Source organism: Polypterus senegalus, chromosome 10, assembly GCF_016835505.1.
Source record: "Polypterus senegalus isolate Bchr_013 chromosome 10, ASM1683550v1, whole genome shotgun sequence".
NCBI classification, from domain to species: Eukaryota; Metazoa; Chordata; class Cladistia; order Polypteriformes; family Polypteridae; genus Polypterus; species Polypterus senegalus.
The window spans coordinates 38,096,161-38,121,381 of record NC_053163.1 but is presented as its reverse complement, the minus strand read 5'-3'; the positions used below and the strand labels follow the sequence as shown (position 1 = coordinate 38,121,381).

The window sequence follows — 25,221 nt, the reverse complement described above, 5'->3', positions numbered from 1 at the left end:
ATGCGATGTACTCAGAATTTATTAGATGCTCCCCACCTGTGTTCAGATGCTTATCTCGTCCGTCTGTGCACCACACATTCCGCCAGTTCTAAAGCAGGCTTGTTGTGAACCATCTGCTGTAATACATTATACATATGACCTCGGTGTTCTGTAACATAAAAGTAAATATAAAAAGTTACTCGCACATTTCAGGTCAAACACTCACACACTTAGAGCATTCTAATAAAGGGTGAACTGACCAACATAATTGCTTAAACATAATGTAAAACTTTGTGTAGAGTTAAACATATTTATTAAAAATGTGGAATATTCAAATTCATGTTCACATTTAATGATTCCACAAAATAAAAAAACTGAATCAATACAATTAATTTCAGACATAAACAGATACTTGAAAACACTGAATTTAAACCATTCAGTTATTGTTTAAAAAAGTTTAAAAAGTCCAAAACAAAACGAGTTAAAAAAACCAAAAAACTGATAGTCTCAGACGTTTGTCCCATTAAAAGGTCCTCTGATATTGTCAAGTAAAATTTTATTATCCTGCTGTAAAAAGTCTTTAAAATCCGTGTTCAGGAATTTTCTTGGATATTCTGTTCTGACAACTGGACTCCAGCATACTTCTTAAACCACATTTTTTAAGTTACCTGTAAAAAAGAGTAAGGTGGACAAATTAAAATTTTAGAAAAGAAACATATTTAATAGAACTGGTCTGCACCAAAACCCTCCCATACAAAAGAATTGTTGTACTTAATAGATGTAGGAGTTCTGAATCTCTTTCTAAAATTGGAGTTTCTCTACCACACACCATTTCAATAAGAAAAAAGCCTACTTTGAAAAATTCTTTTTATATTTTTATTGGAAAAATCAAGTTAAGTTAAATTTATTTTAGGGCATAAGAAATCTTCCTACTTAAAATATTATCTTAAGTATATTTTGAACTGAAAAATGGCAGTTTTCCTTGTTCTTACTGTTAGCTGAAGTGGAAATAACTTTGTTACACACTTCTTATTCCTTTAAAACAGCCTGGAATTTCTAGGTCAAAGAATGCTGCTGATGTTGAAATGTTTTTATATAAATATTCTAGCAGGAGTACCCGGCATTGCCCAGGAATCTATAACCGGTGAATTTCTGAAATGAAAGAAACAGAATATAGAAATAGAACAAACAGTTTTCTAATTCACATTTTATTGTAATAGGTAATAAAAGTGCTCATTCCAGAGCCTTTGGATACACTATATTTTTGTTTTTTTCCTTGTGGTGAGAAAATGAACAAATTCTGAGGACTGCCAACTGTAGAACATGCCACGTAGAGTTGTCCCTGTGAAAGGCATGGATTTTCGAAATTGATGCCTGCAACTTGTAGTGATTGCCCTTGAGCCTTATTAATTGACATAGCAAAAGCAAAACAAACAGGAAATTGGAGCAGTTTGAAATCAAAGGGTAAATCACTCGGAATCAGCAGTATTCTTGGTATGAAAACATCTTTACGTCTTGCCCAACGTGTCATGATATTTGTTTCAATAATATTTGGATAGAGAGTCTTGACACAAAGGCAAGTGGTACAGTAAGGAGCACATGTGTTGAACCGTGCTGCTATCTAATGGACGTTGGCGATGGTAACTACAGAGAAAAGTGACATACAACTGCTGCTGCGTGTGTGGAAAATGGCGGGGGAAAGATGCTGTCTTTTTTAAGGTGAGTCTCTGTTCAAACGTGCTGGCATATAACAAATGTTGGCGAATGAAATACAGTACTATCAGTGCGTGTGGGAGTGTGACTTGCAGAAACGCGGGTGTGTCAGCCAGTCACGCTTGCTGAGTCGTTCACGTTTTACATTGATACGGCAGTTCCCCTTCACCCGATCAAAGCAGTCGGCCTTCTCATACTTGGACACTTCCGCCATCTCTTGGCAATTTAAAGAAACAAGGGTAAAGAGTGACGCACAGGGACCAAAGCTGTGGCTAGATGGCGCCATGGTGAAGTTCTGTTGCAACGTGCGGCCATAAGTACTGGGAAGTGTGCCGAACGCTTTGTCAGTGAAAAGGTGCCCTGCGGTTCACCATGAACATTTTTCCGAACCAAACATACCCCATCACTTCCTCCTGGTTACAAAGGAGCCCCATGCCCAGGTTGGTGGCGATCGGACGCCCAGTGCAGATTTGTATGGCGGACAAACAAACATACACACACACACACATACATCGACTCTGCTTTATATATTAGATATGCAAGAATGGATTGATGCATTAATTGCCTTCTCCAGGTAACAGGTAAGTAAACAGTAAAAGAATATATCGCTCCTTCTGTTATAGAAGAAACACGTTGGCCACAATTTTCTTGGGAATACAAAGGCAGAAAACTACAAGGAATGAGCTGAGAAGCATTTCTTTTCCTGCCTAGCACTTGGGTGCACCATGTCTTCAATAAACCATTTCCTACACTCTCAATTGTTTTTTTTTTTGGATTGTATTAGAAAGTGGAGTGAGTCTACGATAGCAGTCGTCTGTTGGTCAAGAAACACCTTCAAAGAATTAGAAGAGAGGGAAAAGCTACCAAATATCAAATACCAAATATAAGTTTTGCACACAGTAACTATATTTAAAACAATTATAGGTGAAATTTATAATTTATTCACGTCAAAATAATTTGTTTTAAACATATATTAATTATTTTTCCTCTACAATAGCACTTTTCATTTTAAACCGTCATCTCCCAAAAACTGGCGGCATTAGTTTTTTTGCCAGACATGGACCCGCAAAATCTTGCTAATGTTAAATGTTATATTATGTTAGTGTAATCTTCCACAGGTCCTTTCAAGAGTCATCTTTTCTCCTACATTTTATTGCATATTAAACCTGGAAAAAATGTATAGTGGCATCAAAGAAAATGACAGTATGTTTGAGGAGTACACAGTATGTTGCACTTGTCTTTTGGAAAATGAAGACGAACTTGTGGAGTCTAATACCCTCTCACTGTAGAAGTCAGGGCTGACAGGTATGTCCCGAGTTACGAGGTCTTGTTTTTACTGTCTTAGTTTGGCCACAGTTTCCTCCCTGACTCTAATAACTTTTCTTTTGATTCATTTATTTTGCTGCATTTTGTGATTTATGTTATTGAATTTTTTTTTTACTTTCATTAAGAACCATATTCTTTAATTAATTCTTTAAGCATGTCTTTTTTTTTTTAAAAAAAGTTTGTTTAATGCTAATTTTGTTGATTATTATCCTTGTTCTTTACATTTAGTTTCATAAATATTTGGACAGAGACAACTTTTTTCTAATTTTGGTTCTGTACATCACCACAATGAATTTTAAATCAAACAACTCAGATGCAGTTGAAGTGCAGACTTTCAGCTTTAATTCAGTGGGTTGAACAAAAACATTGAATAAAAATGTGAGGCGACTAAAGCATTTTTTAAACACAATCCCTTCATTTCAGGGGGTCAAAAGTAATTGGACAATTGACTCAAAGGCTATTTCATGGGCAGGCGTGTTCAAGTCTGTCGTTATGTCATTATCAATTAAGCAGATAAAAGGCCTGGAGTTGATTTGAGGTGTGGTGCTTGCATGTGGAAAATTTTGCTGTGAACAGACAACATGCGGTCAAAGGAGCTCTCCATGCAGGTGAAAGAAGCCATCCTTAAGCTGCGAAAATAGTAAAAAACTCATCCTAGAAATTACTGCAATATTACGAGTGGCAAAATCAACAGTTTGGTACATCCTGAGAAAGAAAGCAAGCACTGGTGAACTCAGCAACGCAAAAAGACCTGGACGTCCATGGAAGACAACAGTGGTGGATGATCGCAGAATCATTTCCATGGTGAAGAGAAACCCCTTCACAACAGCCAACAAGTGAACAACACTCTCCAGGGGGTCTGCGTATCGATATCCAAGTCTACCATAAAGAGAAGACTGCATGAAAGTAAATACAGAGGGTGCACTGCAAGGTGCAAGCCACTCATAAGCCTCAAGAATAGAAAGGCTAGATTGGACTTTGCTAAAGAACATCTAAAAAAGCCAGCACAGTTCTGGAGAAACATTCTTTGGACAGATGAAAGCAAGATCAACCTCTACCAGAAGATGGCGAGAAAAAAGTATGGAGAAGGCGTGGAACAGCTCATTATCCAAAGCATACCACATCATCTGTAAAACATGGTGGAGGCAGTGTGATGACTTGGGCGTGCATGGCTGCCAGTGGCACTGGGACACTAGTGTTTATTGATGATGTGACACAGGACAGAAGCAGCCGAATGAATTCTGAGGTGTTCAGAGACATACTGTCTGCTCAAATCCAGCTAAATGCAGTCAAATTGATTGGGCTTACGTTTCATGATACAGATGGACAATGACCCAAAACATACAGCCAAAGCAACCCAGGAGTTTATTAAAGCAAAGAAGTGGAAAATTCTTGAATGGCCAAATCAGTCACTTGATCTTAACCGAATTGAGCAGGCATTTCACTTGTTGAAGACTAAACTTCAGACAGAAAGGCCCACAAACAAACAGCAACTGAAAGCTGCTGCAGTAAAGGCCTGGCAGAGCATTAAAAAGGAGGAAACCCAGCATCTGGTGATGTCCATGAGTTCAAGACTTCAGGCTGTCAATGCCAGCAAAGGGTTTTCAACCAAGTATTAGAAATGAACATTTTATTTCCAGTTATTTAATTTGTTCAATTACTTTTCAGCCCCTGAAATAAAGGGATTGTTTTTAAAAAAATGCTTTAGTTGCCTCACATTTTTATGCAATCTTTTGTTCACCCACTGAATTAAAGCTGAAAGTCTGCACTTCAACTGCATCTGAGTTGTTTCATTTAAAATTCATTGTGGTAATGTACAGAACCAAAATTAGAAAAAAGTTGTCTCTATCCAAATATTTATGGACCTAACTGTATATACTGATGGGGCCCCCTGATGCTGCAGCTGTGGGACCACCCAATGACCGCTATTAGTTTTTGGAAACCACAGCCCCAGTGCTGAAGCATCTGCTTATGCACATGTTTATTTGGCTGTCTGCTGTTTTGGATTTTTAGCTTTCATTTATGTAAGTACCTTTTTATGATTTTTCTGGTTAATTAATAGGTCTCAAAAGTTTGGATTCTGGGTATATAAGTTTAACTTTGTTAATTTTCTGGTGATCATTTTTGACTTCTTGTTTTGCTTTTTGGTATTACATTTTGGAAAAAAAAATTAAAGGAACACTGTTTTGTTATTTGAGGCCTTCGGGTTTTTCATGGTTTTCCCACCATTTTCAATTTTCAGTCTTGGTTCATTCTGAACAGTGTAGGCCACAAACTCTGCTTCTTAAATTTAGGGCCAGGTTGATTTTATCTTTAGGCCTCATCAAAGCCCTTTTTAAGTTTTGCAATGTGACACATCATAATATTTACAAGGGAATTTATTTACTACCCCTTAGGTAGAATGCCCAGAGGGGACTGGGCGGTATCATGGTCTGGAATCCCTACAGATTTTATTTTTTCTCCAGCCGTCTGGAGTTTTTTTTGTTTTTTCTGTCCCCCCTGGCCATTGAACCTTACTCTTATTCGATGTTAATTAATGTTGATTTATTTTGTTTTATAATTGTGTCTTTCATTTTTCTATTCTTTAATATGTAAAGCACTTTGAGCTACTGTTTGTATGAAAATGTGCTATATAAATAAATGTTGTTGTTGTTGTTTTCTATGTATGCAATATCTTCTTCTTCGAAGTTTCAAGAACCAATGTGACTTTTCTGTACAGTGTTATTCTGTTTGGGATACAGCATACTAATTTCAGCATATATGTAAAGTACATTGTACTATTCTCATTTGGGCAATGCTCCTGTTACAAAATGGTGTCTCCAGAGATTATTATCAGAGACAAAAGACTGGGAGGAAATAACACAAGATGAGAACTGTAGTTAGGGCCAAGCCAGGTAGGAAGTGGAAGATCAAAAAGAAACACAAGCGTGCTTAGTAAAGAGGCAAACAGAACATGAAAGTAAAAGACACGATGGAATTCAAAACTCGAAATGAAACCTAGCATTTGGCTTACTTTAATTGCAAACTAATTAATGCTAAAGATTATTGAAGTTTATCTAACAAGTTTATCTAACAACCACCGCATTTAACTACCACTATGTCACATATGTGCCCATTGCGGTCACATGACACCAGTCCAGTGTTGAATATACAACAGAACAGACAACATACAATAAAAAATAAACTTTGTGAAAATAGGCAATATTGGCTTGAAAGTTCTAAAAATCACCGTCACTTGTTAAAAGAAAATAAAGACACAAAACCTACAGATAAAACATGTAATTACTACAGCACCAACCTTTGACATCTCTCAACCTCCCGTTGCAAATGGAAAGAAAAGAGGCAGAAAGTGCCAGTGATCTAGAGGTTGCGTTCAAAAAATTCAGCGTCTCTTAATTTTCACTTTTTCCTTCTCTCCATCACCCTCTCACTTACTACCACAATCACCAAACAGCCCACAGCAATGAATCTGCTGCCAACTGAGCTTCTTCTTTCTCGTTTTTTTCAGTAAGGGTAATACTTATGGCAAATGTTTTGTCTAATATTTAAAAAGTAACAGTAAGTATACAGTAAACAATACTGTATACATAAACAATGTACAAACCGGATTCCAAAAAAGTTGGGACACTATACAAATCGTGAATAAAAACTGAATGCAATGATGTGGAGGTGGCAACTTCTAATATTTTATTCAGAATAGAACATAAATCACGGAACAAAAGTTTAAACTGAGAAAATGTATCATTTTAAGGGAAAAATATGTTGATTCAGAATTTCATGGTGTCAACAAATCCCAAAAAAGTTGGGACAAGGCCATTTTCACCACTGTGTGGCATCTCCCCTTCTTCTTACAACACTCAACAGATGTCTGGGGACCGAGGAGACCAGTTTCTCAAGTTTAGAAATAGGAATGCTCTCCCATTCTTGTCTAATACAGGCCTCTAACTGTTCAATCGTCTTGGGCCTTCTTTGTCGCACCTTCCTCTTTATGATGCGCCAAATGTTCTCTATAGGTGAAAGATCTGGACTGCAGACTGGCCATTTCAGTACCCGGATCCTTCTCCTACGCAGCCATGATGTTGTGATTGATGCAGAATGAGGTCTGGCATTATCTTGTTGAAAAATGCAGGGTCTTCCCTGAAAGAGATGACGTCTGGATGGGGGCATATGTTGTTCTAGAACCTGAATATATTTTTCTGCATTGATGGTGCCTTTCCAGACATGCAAGCTGCCCATGCCACACGCACTCATGCAACCCCATACCATCAGAGATGCAGGCTTCTGAACTTAGCGTTGATAACAACTTGGGTTGTCCTTGTCCTCTTTGGTCCGGATGACATGGCGTCCCAGCTTTCCAAAAAGAACTTTGAATCGTGACTCGTCTGACCACAGACCAGTCTTCCATTTTGCCACACTCCATTTTAAATGATCCCTGGCCCAGTGAAAATGCCTGAGCTTGTGCATCTTGCTTAGAAATGGCTTCTTCTTTGCACTGTAGAGTTTCAGCTGGCAACGGCGGATGGCACGGTGAATTGTGTTCACTGACAATGGTTTCTGGAAGTATTCCTGAGCCCATTCTGTGATTTCCTTTACAGTAGCATTCCTGTTTGTGGTGCAGTGTCATTTAAGGGCCCGGAGATCACGGGCATCCAGTATGGTTTTACGGCCTTGACCCTTACGCGACAGAGATTGTTCCAGATTCTCTGAATCTTCGGATGATGTTATGCACAGTTGATGATGATAGATGCAAAGTCTTTGCAATTTTCGCTGGGTAACACCTTTCTGATATTGCTCCACTATCTTTCTGCGCAACATTGTGGGAATTGGTGATCCTCTACCCATCTTGGCTTCTGAGAGACACTGCCACTCTGAGAAGCTCTTTTTATACCCAATCATGTTGCCAATTGACCTAATTAGTGTTTATTGGTCTTCCAGCTCTTCGTTATTTACTTTTTCCAGCCTCTTATTGCTACTTGTCCCAACTTTTTTGGGATTTGTTGATACCGTGAAATTTTTAATCAACATATTTTTCCTTTGAAATGATACATTTACTCGGATTAAACGTTTGATCTGTCATCTACGTTCTATTACAAATAAAATATTGACATTTGCCATCTCCACATCATTGCATTCAGTTTTTATTCACAATTTGTTTAGTGTCCCAAATTTTTTGGAATCCGGTTTGTAAATCATATTGAAATAGCAATGTCAGTGATAATTGCAACAAGAGGTTTGGCAGCAAGAAGTGCACCACAGAAAATGGAGCACATTATATGTCCACCAAGCAGACCATTATGTAATTTAGCCATCTGCCTCTGGTGCCCACCTGAGGAGAGCTCATATAAACCACAGCCACAGTTAGCTATCTGCAGTGGCTAAGTAAGCGGGCATTTTCAGAAAACAGCAAGCTAAAAGTTCCACAAGAAATGAGTCATTTCCATTGGGCCACCCTGTGCTGATGTGGTGCTTTAATATAATATGTTTGCATTAATTTAGGTGATACATGAGAGATGAATGAGCCTATTAGGAGCTGGTAAACAGACTTATTACTGAGTCTTTAATAAAGAGAAAAGATCTCTTTAGAATTCTACTATTAATTGTTGAAGTAAATGTTTTTCATTTTAATGGAATTTGGTGTTAGTTTAAGAGAAAAAAAAGGCATCAATTTTGGGATTCTGGAACACAATTTCTCCCTAGTGAAAAAAAAATGTAATTACAGTTTTGAATCATAAGAATTTTTACACAGATTTTTTTTGTGTTAAAGTTTCATTTTTTGTGTTGTGGCCCACCAGGTTGGCAACGTCAGCTGAACCCGACACAGACACTCGTGGGACACAAGTTCACGGAACACAAGTTTTATTTTTATTTTTCCCTTGTGGGAAACGCCTTCCCCGATCTCCACAAGTATAACACAGTCCCGGAACAAGCACAGCACAAACAATGAATCCCTTCCTTTACTCTTTTCCTTCTCCTCCTTCACTCCTCAGTCAAGCTTCGTCACTCCTCCTCCTGACTCTGGTTTCCCGAGTAGTGGCTGCTGGCACCTTTTATAATGCACCCGGAACTACTCCAGGTGCTCGATTACTTGTTTCCGGCAGCACTTCTGGGTATGGTGGAAGAACTGCCCATAAGGGCTCAGCAGCTCCTTCTGCAGCACCCCCTGGTGGCGTCTGTGGATCCCAACAGGGCTGCACCGCACTCCAACTCCCATGAAGCCCTGCAGGAGTCTCAGGCACCTCTGCAACCCAGGGGGTTGCCATCTAGCATCCTGGGGGAAGTAACGCTCTGGCCACGCTTGCTCCCGTGGTCCTCCCAGCATGGAGGCATCCCAGCCGGGCAAGGGCCCCGGCCTCACGCTATAGTGTTATGAAGATTTTTTTTACAAATGGATTATGCTCGTAAAGTGGGGGAAGAGTGTGCAGAGTTAAAGCTGTCAAAAAACAGAGTCACACCCTAGGTTCAAGTAATGTTATAGAATTTCACTTAGTTACATTTCCCTACTGCTAGTCATACTGAAAAAATAATGTAAGATATTCATAAGATCGAGAAGAGTTTCTGCCAAATGCAAATGCTATAAAAATACCTGTTTTCTAAGTCCATCTAGATTGATTCCCTCCATCTTCACATTCACACTAAAGCAAACAAGCAGCAGTCTTAATTAAATGGCCTGTTACTTCACCACCTAGAAGCTAATCTTTCATATAATAGAAGGTGATGCCTGTGTACTAAGGTCTGTCCCTGGCAGATTTTAAAATGAAAATGCATCTGGTAATAGCAGCCTTAATTCTATAGGGTGATTCAGATCTAATTTTCCAATTTTTATTATGCTATAACTTATTAAGTTTATTACATAGAAAATCACCCGAAAAATACCGGACCATCGAGAAGTGTGCGAACTACCGACATGAAGAATCGTCTTCGTGCCGAACTGGAATTGTCCCCGCATAAATCAAAGTCATCCAGAAGATCTGGATCTGCATAATTAGATCTGGACCACGCTGTAATACACTAATTTTATTTGATGTAAACAAATCTTTTACAATTACTCAGACACAAATTTCATTCACATTGCACTCTCCAGTGTTGGTGTGGAATGGCTGACATTGTGCTAGTAATTTGACAGCTTTGATTGGTGGTCTAAAAGATTAGCTTATATAGTATATGACACTTCATTTATAAGTATTTGAAAATAAATCCAACATGCACAAGAAACATAACTTTTTATAGGTTAAAATTAACACTTTTCCCGAGTTCAGATGTTTTATATCTATTGAAATATGTCACACAATTTGTACTGTGTTGACTCTAGAGTGACATTAGGTAATAAGGTATGTCTCAGAAGACTGCAAATGCCATGTTAAACTGTCTGGTGAGGCCTACTACTCGTGATACTGTATACTGGGGGGGGTCATGGAAAAGCAGCCTAGTCTTAGTGTCAACGTCATTAGAAGTTTTATCAATAATAAAGCATAACAAATGCTATACTATGCTTGAATATTAATTTATTTAACTAATAATCATTAATGGATGTTAATAAAGAACGTTACTGACCATTTAAAAAACTGTGCCTTAAACAGTATCCACTGACAAAGTTCTATGCAGCGACATGTTCATTAAAACAGACCTCAGCCCGTCTAGTGTGCATCGACTCATGAAGGCTTCTTTCCATATGATGTTTTAATGATACCATGCAACCTCTGGGACATAGATGGATGAATTTCTTGGTTTTGGTGATTAGCTCACAACCAGTAGAAAAACTTTTTTTCCACCAATTGCTGAGCAATGCATTTTGCAGGAGAATCAAAAACAAGATACCACTCCGTGAATTCCTTAAATGCCAACCTGAAGAAGCCAGTATAAACATTCAGCTGCACAATCAAAATACGCTGTTCTAGAAAATAAACTATGTTCTCTTTTCAGCAAGCACACACCCTGTTATCTTCACCAGATTATGTTTCCTGCTGCTAAAGTACAGATGGGGCTCCTTATTGTGTCAGGGTGTACTTTTATTATGCACCACCACTGTGTAGTAAGGCATGTCATTACCACTTCTCTGATAGATGATTGAAAGAAAGGAAGGTGTTGGAGGAAAGCAAAGTACTATGTGGTACTACAACAGATGGAATAAACTGTGGTGAACAATAGGACTTTAGGGACCTTCAAATCTGACTTGATTACTTTGGACAATCTAGGTGAACAGGATTAACAAGTTTGTTAAACTGAATAGTTTGTTTTCATCGCATCTGCTTTAAAGTTCTAATGTAACAATGTTGGTATCAGAATCCGAATGAAACAAATCAAAACAAACAAAAACAATGCTGATCACATTTTATTTCTACGTTTAAGTTTGAGCAACATGGACTTACTTAGTAAAGTTTTTATTGTTCATATTGAAACAATTAGTATAGTCTATGAGTATCTTCTTAAAATAAACTCATCTTCAATGTATAATGTAGTCTTCATTCGTTTCCCATACAGAGCACTGGCATAGCACAAACTAAGCCACAAACAGATACATGGAAAGGACAGAAGCCCGCCGTTTCCTTTAGAAGCAAAAGCTCCCTTGTTGGAATAAGTTCTTTTAAATTGCAGCATGTTAAGTAACCAAAAAGATAGAGATATGATATTAAAAGGCGATATCCCTCCCATAGTGATTACGGCGGTAGAAACAAAGAATCACATGAGAGAATTATACTTAGCTTTCTTTAATGATGCTTTTACGCGGTATAACAGATGAAAGGAAGCCATAGCAAGACTATATCAAGGTATGATCTTGATCTATAGATTCTGCTATTTTCGTCACTGTGCTGAAAGGTTTTTCTGGACGGATGACATCATCCATCCATAGGCTTCAAAGTGTATTGGCAGTAGGTCCATCCTTATATACTGGTTGCTCCACGTGCAGGCTCTTTCTCTGGTCTCCAAACAAGGACAGGAAAGGAAGCAACTCCACCTCCAAAAAATACAGGAATAGCACAATGCCTACATGCAGTTCTCATTCTCCCAACAAGGAAAGAAGATTTTGTGCTGACAGATGACAGAAGTATACTATTCTGTCTTTTAGGCTGACTGTACAATCCTCCAGTTGTCTTTGGCTATCTAGTCTATGCTTGGCTGGCAATTCTAAATGCTGAGCCCTTGTGCACCATATGTGGTCTGCCTGTATGAATGAATCCATAAGAGTGTGCACAGAGATAGTGACATTAAACTTCATATTATAACAAACATATTATAACACCCACCTGGTCTATTGTGGTAACCTACAGCACAAAGCTCATTTTTGAAACAAAAATATTTCATCAGGTTCCTATTTAATAAGTGTTTTTTTAAGGTAGCTGTCACGTTTCAGAAAAAAAAACATTTTTAAAAGGTAGCTTTAGAGGCAACATCTACCCGCTGACTAATATTTCCGTCTTACAATATACAAAACCTTTCCAGAGGCTAATGTGGACAAAGTTTTAATTATGAATGTTGTGATAGGGAGTCCCAAAGAAAGCAAAATGGGTGTGAAGCCTTCTAAAAAGGCCATAAAGGCATGGCAACAAACCAAACAGCCTGCCCAAAGGGACTCACAGCAAATCTAGCTAGTCTTAAAACTGCATACAAAACTCCGTACTGTGGAGATAAGGAAGACTGTTAACTGTGGCATTATGGTTAGGCATGTGCTATAAGTGCTGTCAAATGTACACCTTCACAAAGTATTAAAGAATTGAAGGAATACGGATATTGCTTATGTTACTTACCCCATATGTAGTTTGTAGTAATTGCGGAGGACTCTTGATCAGTGAATGTGGGAGCAGGGAGGTCTTTAATTCAAAAATTCTTTCTTTTCAGACTTTGGGTTCCTGTTTATGATGTGCACTGATACTATAGTACCGTATATACTTTATGTAACAATATTTTATTATTGGTCATGACTGGCTTCTATTGAATCAAACTTTTCTTCTTTCTATTCTGCACAAAATGATAAGATTTAAATTTTTTCTCGCCCATCACTACAAACTACATAGGTAAGTAACATAAGCAATATCTGTATTTTGGGTGGATCCGCACATTGCTTTAGACCTTCTGTAAAGAATGGAAGAACAACTGATCTACAATACTGACATTCATACATTTACAAAAAAAAGTAAAGCTAAACAAAACACTGCTTTCTCAGGTACTGGGATACAGAGTGATGCTTATATTCTCTCAAGTTAGACTGTTGTGATTGCTACAAGATTAATTAATATGTCTGACTGATGTGTCATCCTCAGAAATAAAAAATTAACTGTGCTTAAAATATATGGCAGAATGGTGTGTGAAAGGTGCACAAAGGGTAGGCATTGTCTGAAAATATCTTTTGATTTGCAATATTTTATGAAGAAATAAAAAAGTATGATCTATTTATAACAGAAATTAAAAGACTTACGTTTAATAATGTTAATAACCTGCTGTATTTGCTGAGGCTCGTTACGATCTGGTCGACAGCTTGGGGTGATTTCCAGAACATAATCAGGGCCATATTCTGTGAAAAACTAGCAAAACACATTGTTTGTTTAAATTTAAAGCTCATTGTAGGTATAAATATCATGTTAATAAATAGATACATAATTAAAGATGAATATAACATATAATTAGATGGGAGTTATCAGAAATGCAATAGTGATCATTTAAGCAACGAATATATTGGATAGGCAGGCACTCCCCTTTGTACATTCTTTTCTGTAAAGCATAAAAGTTTCTACACAATATTCATTTTTTCTTTGTAACTTTTAAATTGTTGAACACACTTTACTGTACACTTTTGATTAAATCCACATCACACTGTAGTCACAATGATTATTACCTATAATATATCTATATATACACACACACACCCCTTGGATAATGGTGTCTGCTAGATAATTAATGATAATGCAAAGCTGCCTGACTAATTCACTCTTTTATCTTTTTAACAAAAACACCTTTTCCTGTTGTGTTAAAAAAAGTGTTATTTGTCAGGATGGTACATCTAGACCACTAGATGTACATTTTGATATATCAATATTCAGTGGTAACAAAAAAAAAGCAAATACTGTACACCAAAATCTCAAAAATGCTTTTACTGATTTGATTGAAAAAAGAAATTAGAAAGAAATTCATCTGTCCATAAATGGTTCACTTATTGATATTCATTAATATTACGCTTACATACATGCTCTCCACTGTGCTGATGTAGCTTTATGCACATGAAGGAAGGAGAAGAAGCAGTTAATGGGCCACAGAAATAGCACCACCATCCAAGAGTGTGGAGGGATGACTAAAGACAGGGCAGTGTCCTCTACAGGAAAAAAGAGACCTGATCACGGTGTGAAATGGAAAGAGAAAGTTTGGTGAAGCTCAAGGACGATACAAAGCTCAATGGATAGCAAACTCTTATTTTTGCTGTTGACTACTTGCACCCTTAGATGCGTACCGCCTTTCATCTTTGTTACCCATTGTGCTCTGCTGACCTCCAGCACACAACTGCAGAGCTTAAAACTAAAAGGGGGGGCTTTGAAACCTCTATTCGCTCTTCAGTCATAGAGCTAAAATCGCACAATAACGCAGCATCGGCTTTAGATAGTGGTGTTGAATTTCTGATGGCGAAGCCACAGACGTTTTGCATCAACACTTGAACCTACTGCTCCACAATTCTCACTTATATATAGCCACTTCAAACACTTCTTTCCATACATATTTACAGCTGCAGCCTTTAAAAAGGTAATACATACAACTCACAAAAAGATATACTGTACATGAGAGAAATAAATGAAAATCATAAACATCTACTAAGGATGATAATATATACTTAAATATTCACATTATTCTTACTAAATACCCATTTCAAAACACTTTCCTTTAAAATTCTGTTTGCCTTGCAGTCTGACTGAGCTTTCTAGTTTTCCCACATTTAAAGAAATAAAATCTATCTATCTGCATAGTGATTGCATTTCGCAAAATATAGTGAGTATAAACATGAGGTAATGTCTATTTCTTCATTTTGTCTTATTTGTTAACAGTCCAAATGTTGCAAACATCTCATTAATTTCTGATTTACTCTAGTGTGGTCCATTAGTGGAAAGGTGGTTGCAAGAACAAAAATCAGACCTGAAGAAGTTAATTTTCAGAGAAAGAAAATTATAATAAGGCCTTATGACACTAGACTAATATGCTTTCTGGAATGGGACATTGTTTTCAACCTGTAGCCATTTTTCAAGTTCAGTATGAAATGAAGGAGCTTTTCTTTCACTCTTGCATGCCAAAAGTGAATGGAATTTGCTGTTATTCAATTAATTTTTAAATTTTTGCTTAAATTTATGGTCAGGTCTGCAATAGTTTCATAATTGAGGGTGAATGTCTCAAACCATTAATGAGAAATATAGACATCCATTGTTATGTTTAGTTAGAAGGACAGTGGTTACCACAGGATTTCACAGTTGTCTTAGAAGTCTCTTTTATTGCATAAGAAGCAGAGCCAAGAAATGTGTGAATCATGAGCCTTCTTTTCAGCACGCTAGAGTGCAGATACGGCGAGAGACTTCAGGAAAGGGGTGGGAGGAATGGAGCTGAGAGAGAGAGAGAATTCCTGGTAGCCAGGAAATAAAGATCAGGACAAAATAAAACAAGCAGATAATACTTAAGGAGTATGTAAAGACCAAAATAAATAAATAAATAATGAGACATTTAGCAAACCATGTGTTTATAGAGTGGTAATATTTTTTTTAACAGGGATTAAAAAATTTTAAGGATAAAGATTTCATTCAAATATTAAATGCCAGAAATGCATAAGGCTCCTATCTGTTTTGCTTCCATATTCATTTTTTATTGACACTAGGTATCATTAGTCACATTCACTAGATAGATAGATAGATAGATAGATAGATAGATAGATAGATAGATAGATAGATAGATAGATAGATAGATAGATAGATAGATAGATAGGATACTTTATTAATCCCAAGGGGAAATTCACATAATCCAGCAGCAGCATACTGATACAAAAAAAAAAAAAAAATTAAAGAGTAATAAAAATGCATGTAAAAACAGACAATAATTTTGAATAATGTTAGCGGTTACCCTAAGGGTGGAATTAAAGAGTCGCATAGTGTGGGGAGGAACGATCTCCTCAGTCTGTTAGTGGAGCAGGATGGTGACAAAAGTCTATTGCTGAAGCTGCTCCTCTGTCTGGAGATGATCCTGTTCAGTGGATGCAGTGGATTCTCTATGATTGACAGGAGCCTGCTCAGCGCCCGTCGCTCTGCCACGGATGTTAAACTGTCCAGCTTCATTCCTACAATAGAGCCTGCCTTCCTAACAAGTTTGTCCAGGTGTGAGGCGTCCTTCATCTTTATGCTGCCTCCCCAGTACAAATAAACCGGACTATTTAAAGAATGCATTTTCTTGAAGTCAACCCTTTCATGTTAAGCTGACTGGCAGATGCAGGAGTAATAATGGAGCAGGCAAAATCCCCTGTTCTCTTCTGCTGTTACATGGGAGGTGACGTATGCTACTTCTCTATTGATTCTTTTATTGGATTTAATTAACTACAGGGTGATCCAAAATGAAGTACCACATTTCTCAAGGTCACTGTACGAGGTAGAGGCAGCCAAGTGGGTTGGGGGAGGGGGGGTCCTTTAATAGGCTATCCCTTGTAGTTTTCAGTCGGCAACATGCCTTAGTACGGAGTGCAATGGTGCTTTTACTGTCAAAGTGTTTTTCAAAAACAACGAATCCATCATCACTATGCAAATTGCCTTTCCGAATGCACTTCAGCATTCCTCCGAACAGTGATGTCCCAAATCGGAAAACAATTCTTCAGTGGGTGGCTAAGTTTAGACATTGAAGAAAAAAATCACCAGGCCGTCCTCAGACTGTACGAGCGCCTGAGAACATCCAAGCTATAAAGGCATCAACTTTGCGGTCTCCTAGACGTTCAGCACACAAACATGCTTCAGGCATTTCCAACATGTCTTTGAGGACAATTTTGCATTAAGACCTTAATTTCCATCCATACAAAATGGTGGTAGTACAGGAACTCGCAGAGAGAGACTGGGAGAGCCGTAGAGAGTTGTGCACAAACAGTCTGCCAATGGCTCATTGAGATGCCATCAACATGTACAGTGACGAGGCACATTTCCATTTGAATGGTTGCGTAAATAAGAAAAACTTTCACTATTGGGCTGAAACCAACCCTCATGAACTTCATCAGAGAGCTCTGCACAGTAAGTGTGTTACAGTTTGGTGTGCCGTTGCAGAATTTGGCATTGTAGGCCCTTACTTTTTTTGAGAAGGGGGGACGGTCACCGTCACTTCAGAACATTACATTGAAATGCTAGAGAACTTTTTGTGGCCCCCAACTGGAAGAAATAGATGTGGTGGATGCCTGGTTTGAATAGTATGGAGCAACAGCTCGTATGGCGCATATGGCCGCTATTCTTAAAATTGCTGAATGAGTCAAGCGAGCATTCAGAAATCGTCTCAAAGAGTGTATCGCTAATGATGGCCACCACCTTGAAGATATCATTTTTAAAACACATTGAAAAAAATCTTTTGTATACCCTTTCTTGTGTCGTAATGAAATTTATATTATATTATTTTGTAACGTTTTTGTAGAATAAACATTTGAAACGTGGTACTTCTTTTTGGCTCACCCTATATAATAAGCATTTTATAATACTCTGCTTATTTATCCCTACACGTTGTTACCCTGAGAAACAAGAAAGCCATAAGACTGCTCGGTCTAAGTCTTCACAGACCATGTTTTTTTTATTTTATTTAATTTGTCACACAAGTTCAGAACATCAAGACTTAACTCTTTAGCATTACAATATTATGCTTTAAAACGAATAAATACACCATGGGGTATTAAATACACAAAGTTCCTCTGGCATCAGTAACCTGGCCTACTGAAAATTGATTTATTTAAATGCTGATTAGATGTGTTAAATGTGTTAAAACAAAACTAATCGATTGTTTTTCAGTTGTATTTTTGCACAGGTTAACATTAATTTCATAGTCTTTGATGAATGAAACCTAGCAGTAATAGAACATGTAAACTCTGTTCTAGCAGCAAATAAAAGAAGAATACTGAAAACTGTATAAGAGTTAATTTAAGATCATCTTTTTTATATTCATTATCTGGTCCTCCTTCACTTAAGTAATTTTTTGTCTACTTATTTACACTATCTACTTCTCCGCAAAAATTATTATATACTATTCAATATAATAAACACATTACAGAGCAGTAAGAAACACTGTACATCGTACATCAAGAAAACAGAGAAAAAAATAAAAGAACAAAGTAATCACTTTGGCACCACACAAAATGGCATTTCCTAAGATTTTCAGTTGGAGACATTTACAAAACCTAACGAAACTCACAGTGCGCACCCAATAATGTTGGTGTGTTGTGTTAACAGCCCCAGTGACTCACTTCAGCAAAATCAAATTGATTAGATTTTATCATAGTGACTCACTATGTCTAGTGGCTCTAGTGTCTGCAAGAGGCAAAAGCAAATAGGTGCTCCACTGTTAATCCTGTACAATGCAAACAATGATCACAAACACTGAGCAAGGCTGCAAGCAAAGTGGGTGTTTTGGAGGGTGCAAATGGTGAGAAGGCTCTCCAAACCTTAAAACCAGCACAGATACCCATACAAAGTTTCCTGCTTGTGCCTGATACTGCCACTTATTGCAGTGAGCTCCACATTACCTGGCTACCAATGTTACAGTGCATTTCTGGTTAAATAAGTGATTTGTAACCATGACAAATCTCATGAGGGATTATAAAATCATTTATCCCTGCTGTTGTTGAATTTCATGTGCTGTCCAACTAGAAGTCATGTTCTGTAGTATAATGCTAGCTTTAGATACACTGAAATATCCCATAGGTTGGCAGGGATTTAACTTGTTCAGTTAACTGAAAAAGCGTTAACAAATGCTTGCCTGATTCTAAAAATGTACTGAATTGTTCCTTATAAAATACCTTTATTTTAAGTAGAAATAAAAATAGATCATCTTTCCCAATGCATTTATGTTAGCAGGCCAATAAAGCATGGTAGCAGTGAAGGTTATAATCAGATGTTATCTCAAACAGGGTTATTAAAAGATTAAGGAATATTATGATCCCAATGCCTCCTGATAAACAAAGGTTTTACTCCAATAAAACGTAAACATTCCCCAAACATCTGACCTGGTGATGCAGTTACTCAACAGCAGCTCTCACAAGAATGGCCCTGGGCTGTGTGAAAATGTGCAGGATGAACAATCCTGAGCTGACATAGATTATGTTTGCAGATACTAAGGAAAGCGTGGAGTCTCAGATTATCTATACTTGTGGTTTTTTGAAGGCACTGCTATAATTTAGAAATACTATCTATATTTTAATATGGCTAGAAAATAAAGTTGCTACAGTAAATATTAAAAGGTTAAGAAAGAAGGCCAGATATTTCTTTATATACACACACAGACACACTCACTCACTGGCCACTTTTTTAGGTACACCCGTTAAACTGCTTATTAATGCAAATATCTAATCAGTCAATCACATGGCAGCAACTTAATGCATTTTGGCACGTAGACATTGACAAGACAACCTGGTGAAGCTCAAACTGAGCATTAGAATGGGGAAGAAAGGTGACTGAAGTAAATTTGAACGTGACATGGTTTTTAGTGCCAGAAGGGCTGGTCAGAGTATTTCAGAAACTGCTGATCTACTGGGATTTTCATGCACAACCATCTCAAAGAATGGTCCAAAAAAGGAAAAATATCCAGTGCGTTCTCTGAGTGAGAATGCCTTGTTGATGCCAGAGGTCAGAGGAGAATGGCCAGACTGATTTGAACTGATAGAAAGGCAACAGTAACTCAAATAACAACTTGTTACAAGCGAAAAGAGCATCTCTGAATGCATGTGTCGAACCTTGAAGCACATGGGCTACAGCAGCAGGACACAACTCCTGTCAGCTAAGAACAGGCTACTGAGGCTACAGTTCTCATGGGCTCACCAAAATTGGACAACAGAAGATTGGAAAAATGATGTCTGGTCTGATGAATCTCGATTTCCATTGCAGCAATCGGGTGGCAGGGTCAGAACTTGGCAACATGAAAACATGGATCCATCCTTCCTTGTATCAACAGTTCAGACTGGAGGTATAATGGAGTGGAGGATATTTTCTTGGCACACTTTGAGCACCTTAGTACCAACTGAGCATCGTTTAAATGCACTGCCTACCTGAGTACTGTTGCTGACCATGTCCATTCCTTTATGATCAAAGTGTACCCCATCTTCTGATGGCTTCTTCCAGCCTGTCACAAAGCTCAGATCACCTCAAACTAGTTTCATGAACATGACAATGAGCTCACTGGACTCAATGGCACCCACAGTCGCCAGATCTCTATCCAATAGAGCACCTTTGGAATGTGGTGGGAAGAGAGATTCACATCATGGATGTGCAGCCAACTAATCCGCAGCAACTGCGTGATGCTATCATGTCAATATGGACCAAAAACCTGAGGGATGTTTCCAGCACCTTTATGAATCTATGTTATGAAGTATTATGGAAGTTCTCAAGGCAAAAGGCTTCCAACCTGGTACTAGCAAGATATACCTAATAAAATGGCAGGTGTATATGAGTGTATATATTCAGTACCCTCCATTAAGTTTGGGACAAAGACCCATTTTTCCTTGATTGACCACCCCCGCTCCACAATTTGAAATTACAAATCAAACAATTCAGATGTGATTAAAGTGCACATTGGAGACATAAATTTAAGGGTATTTCCATACATTTCAGTCCCACCATATATTTTATATCTGACGAATGGAGGACATATATATTTGTACTGAATGTGTACAATTTACATTAATATTTTGGTTTCCTAGTATCTCCTGCACTGGTACCATATTCTAAAGAAATAGTGAACCACCAGATTTTTACATCACTGTGAGAAATTAATGTCAAATGATACTCACAGCACAGCACAATGGCTACATTTAATGAAATATTTCCTGTCCATAGTTGACCAAATGGGCACAAATACATTTCTGTCAGAATGAACATAGTAGTCTGGGGTAGTCACATTTCTAATTTATCTTTTAAAGAGCACATTCCCTGATACCATGCATTCCCAGCAAAACTCATAGGTCTCCAAACTTACAGCTAAATGTGCACCAATGGTCAAGTCATACAAACGACTGTGGAGTAAATACTGGGACTCAACGGAAAATAGAAGCAGCATAGGGAGCTCCTCCAGTCTTGTTTCATCTCCCACAAAAAGCCATGGGGTACAAGATCAAAGCAATCTCCAAATGTACATACAACTAACAAAGTTCCACTACCCCTTAAACATCTCTGGACAGACTAAGTGTATGCCTACTGGTTCAGAGACAGACAGAGTTTGCATTGCTTGGAGCTGAGGTTTGACACATTAATTTTCATAATCAGTCATCACAACAAGTTACTTGGGAATTAAAGCCTATAGAGATAGCAGCAAACAAAACAGGCAACAGGTAGCAATACTGTACAGGTAACAAAGAATTATAACTCGAGACAGAATTTATGGGGATGAGGAAGTGTCAAACAAAACATCAAATGGAAAAGCAAAACCTCAGTGACTATAAATGACAGTTTGGTGTCACTTCAGAGTTCTTCTGATACAGGCTCAAATTAAGTTTATTCAGAAAAGCAATAAAACAAAAAGACTAAAATATATCACCCAAAATGGATAAATAGGAGTGTTATTAAAAAGTAAAACTAAAAAGAACACTGTACAAGAAAATAAAAAGCCAGATAATTCCAAATCAGCAGAATACCAAAAAACTACAGCAAGAGATCAAAAAAGATTGAAATGTCACAACAGAAATCAAAATAAAAATTGCCAGGCATTCAACTCAAAGCGATTAACAATTTTAAAGTAACAGGCTCATCTTTAGAAGGAGTAAGGGAACGGAAGCAAATTGAAAAAAAATAAGCAAAAATATTGTGAGAATGTGCTAACACTACGGCACTGGAACTGTTATGAGTTGCCAATTAATATTAACTGCCACATCTTTGTATTGAAAACAAAAACCCATGCAGACATGGGTCCAGGGTGAAAGTGCAAACTCTACAAAGAAATTTGAAGTTGTAAATAACTCATTGGCTCTTATTAGATTCAAATGATAAAAAGTAACCCATAACTACAGCAGGCTACAGATTATGACAATTTTAAAGAGTAATTTATAATCATAACCTGAAACAGTTAAAATATGGAAAGCTTCAGTTTTGTCAAAAATATCCAAAATCTCAGTGATACTTTGGATCATCAATTCTTGGACCAGAAATTATTCTGTCAAGCCCACCAACACCCACTGAAACAAATAAGAACAAGGCAGCTTTTAGTAACACCTGACTTGCATTATACTACCAGTACCCTATGATCATATTTAAAGAAAAGCATTCCAAGTTTAGACAGATATAACTCATTGAACTGAAAACACATATCTCAACTGGGCACAACCAACCTTCAAAAAGGGTTACTTAGCATTAACAGACAGTGAGGACACATGCTTATACAAGGCGGAGTAAATTCCCAATTTTAAATATACTGAAAGGAAAACTCAGCACTATATCACTCTACAAGTATTTGTCAGATATGCCTTACTTTGATGTTTCAGTATTTTCTTCTTTTATAAAAGTTGTCATTAAGCTACATTAAGTAGTACCTATGAAATAATATGAGAAATGAAATGACGTACCCTACAAGAAGGCTTACCTCATGATCTGGAATCTCTGAGGATAGTGTTTGGCCAGTGACAATGCCAGTCAGATAACTCCAACATCGGGCTGTATTGGCAAGGTGATAGCCTCCTATTTCCAATCAAAAAAGAATATTACAGTCAAAATATTGCCTCTTTGCATCACTTAACAATGCGTTTCTCTTTAATAGTAATAACATACATTCAGTTAGTGAAGGTGCATTTTTGTGATTATGAGAAAATTAATTCCATTCACAAAATAAGCCCATAAACAGTGTTATCAGGGCATACTACAATTTTTAGTTTTCTGAAAAATCTTTTTTTTTTTTTTGGCTGCAGCTTAACTAATTTTTTTTCAAATTCTGCATGTCCTATTAGATATATTTAGAGCATTGTATAGATGAACAGATATAGTAAATTTAAGATAAAACAAAAAACGTACAAAATCTATACAAATAACTGTGCATGGCATTTTTCTTCATTTTTAGTCTTTTGTGTTCCGATAGTTTTACATTTTTATAAAGACTCAGATTGCATACAAAACTTCTAAAAATTGAAGAATTCTGTACATTTGTATATGGTTGAGATGACAATAAAGTTCACTTTGACTTTGAAATGCATTGTTAACTATAATTGCATTAAGATTAGTGGGAAGAGGAAGGTTAGAGGTCAAATCTTTGCTTATTTGCCTCGTACTGTCTGAAGCAGCTAGCCAGAAAATCAGCCATCTGTAGTACTGTATCTGCAATTGCCTTAATGAAAAATGTGGTATAACTGAGGCCAGTTTGAGTGAAAACAGAAACCTTCATGAAAGTAGTTTGGGCACATTTGGGAACTCATTTATGACTGGTAGTAAGATGCAGAGCAGTCTACAATGACCAGATGCAATTCTCACAAGTCTGGGGACAATCTGATAAAAACTCTGCAGTGAACAGTGGTGAAATCCTGCACTACAAAGGCTACAGCCACAGGGCTTCTTCCTAAAACACCTTTCTAACCTGCCAGCGGGATTTCAGGGAGACAGCAAAAGATACTGAACAAAAAATTTGATCAGAATAGAAAACAAAAGGCTACAGTAATGTTATCTATTCAGGAGCTCAGTAGCGTAAAGTGAATGAAGCTTAATAATTAATTTGCACATTGTAATAAGTCCTGCAACAGTGATGACAGACAGACAGACAGACACACACACAGATTACCACAGCTACTGGGCTCCAGACGCTTGAGAAGTGCCTCTGTCTGCTACAATATCTTTCTGTCATTTTAACTATTGCATCACTATATGACATAACAACCCGAAACAGATTAGAAAAGCATTGTGTGTAGGTCACATGTTCTGGGCCTGCTCCAAATTAACATTATTCTGGACAAAAATTTTTAATTACCTCTCAGACAGTCTTGGACTCACAATCCCTCCTAACCCATTAACAGCTGTGTTTGGGGTTCTTCCAGAGGGTCTTAAAGTGGAGAAAGACAAACAAACTGTGATTGCATTCACTACACTGTTGGCACGCAGACTCATTCTGATAAACTGGAAGAACCCAAACTCTCCTCTTTTAAGTCAGTGGGAAACTGATGTGTTATATTATTTAAAATTGGAAAAAATCAAATACTCAGTTAGAGGATCTGTGCAGACTTTTTTCAAAACATGGCAGGATCTAATCAGTAATATTTTGAAATGATTTTATAAAGCACAGAGAATTTGTTGATTTAGGTATTTTTAAAAGCCTTAAATTTTACACCGTTTGGCTTGCTCTCTCTCTCAAGGGTGGGGATCGATCTGTTCTTAGCATAATTCTTTTTTTTTGTAAAAACTTGATTGCTATGTATTGATTGTAATAAAATTAATAAATAAAAAAAAAAAAAAAAGAAAAGCATTGTGGTCTCTGGATATACAATATTTTAAAATGCTGTGGCTACTTTGTCATGCATGTTTGTATTTCCAATTCGACAGTAATGTTAAATTTCTTTAATTATTTTGTTTAGAAGTACAGTCAAATGATGGACATTATGCAGCCTCATCCGTGAATCTATTGGGGTTGTTTGGCAGATCTATTGATTTGGGTGTTTTGAGTACTGAAATCTGCATCTCCTATGGCTCTTTGTTATCACCTCCCTTAATGGCAGTCCTTTTGACGGAGTGTGACACACCTTTTACTTCAAATGCATATTTTGCAGTTCATATTTTCATGAATATATAGCTGACAGTTCTTTTAAGCTTACATTGACTCCTACGCAATTGTTGTAATGCTGAACAACACAGAACACACACAGCTCCTGTGACAACAGATTGTACATGTTTACCATTCATCCATTGATGCTGTCAAATGCCAACATATAATCTGATGCAACAGAAATGTTTTTCCCATTGAATCAGGTTATGTTTATTTTTAAAACGTGCAATGTGTTCTCTGTACACACATTTATATGTCTAATAGAGTTTTTAGGAAACTGTAGATAGTTCA

At 37.3% G+C, this 25,221-nt stretch overlaps 1 protein-coding gene across 3 annotated transcripts in view; it reads right to left on the bottom strand.

The window, feature by feature from the left end:
- Positions 1-276: 276 nt before the first annotated feature.
- The window catches only part of hdac8 (histone deacetylase 8), a 104,877-nt gene continuing 79,932 nt past the window's right edge, over positions 277-25,221 (bottom strand). Inside the window, exons 9-11 of one of the 3 annotated variants that reach the window (XM_039765741.1) lie at positions 22,774-22,868; positions 13,430-13,535; positions 277-647 (exon numbers count right to left, since the gene is read on the bottom strand). In XM_039765741.1, coding sequence (XP_039621675.1) covers positions 625-647; positions 13,430-13,535; positions 22,774-22,868 — 224 coding nt within the window. In that variant the 3' untranslated portion in view covers positions 277-624. Of the gene's footprint in view, positions 648-11,729; positions 11,972-13,429; positions 13,536-22,773; positions 22,869-25,221 lie in introns of those variants that run through there. The other 2 variants (XM_039765740.1, XM_039765742.1) reach the window with 2 other exon arrangements.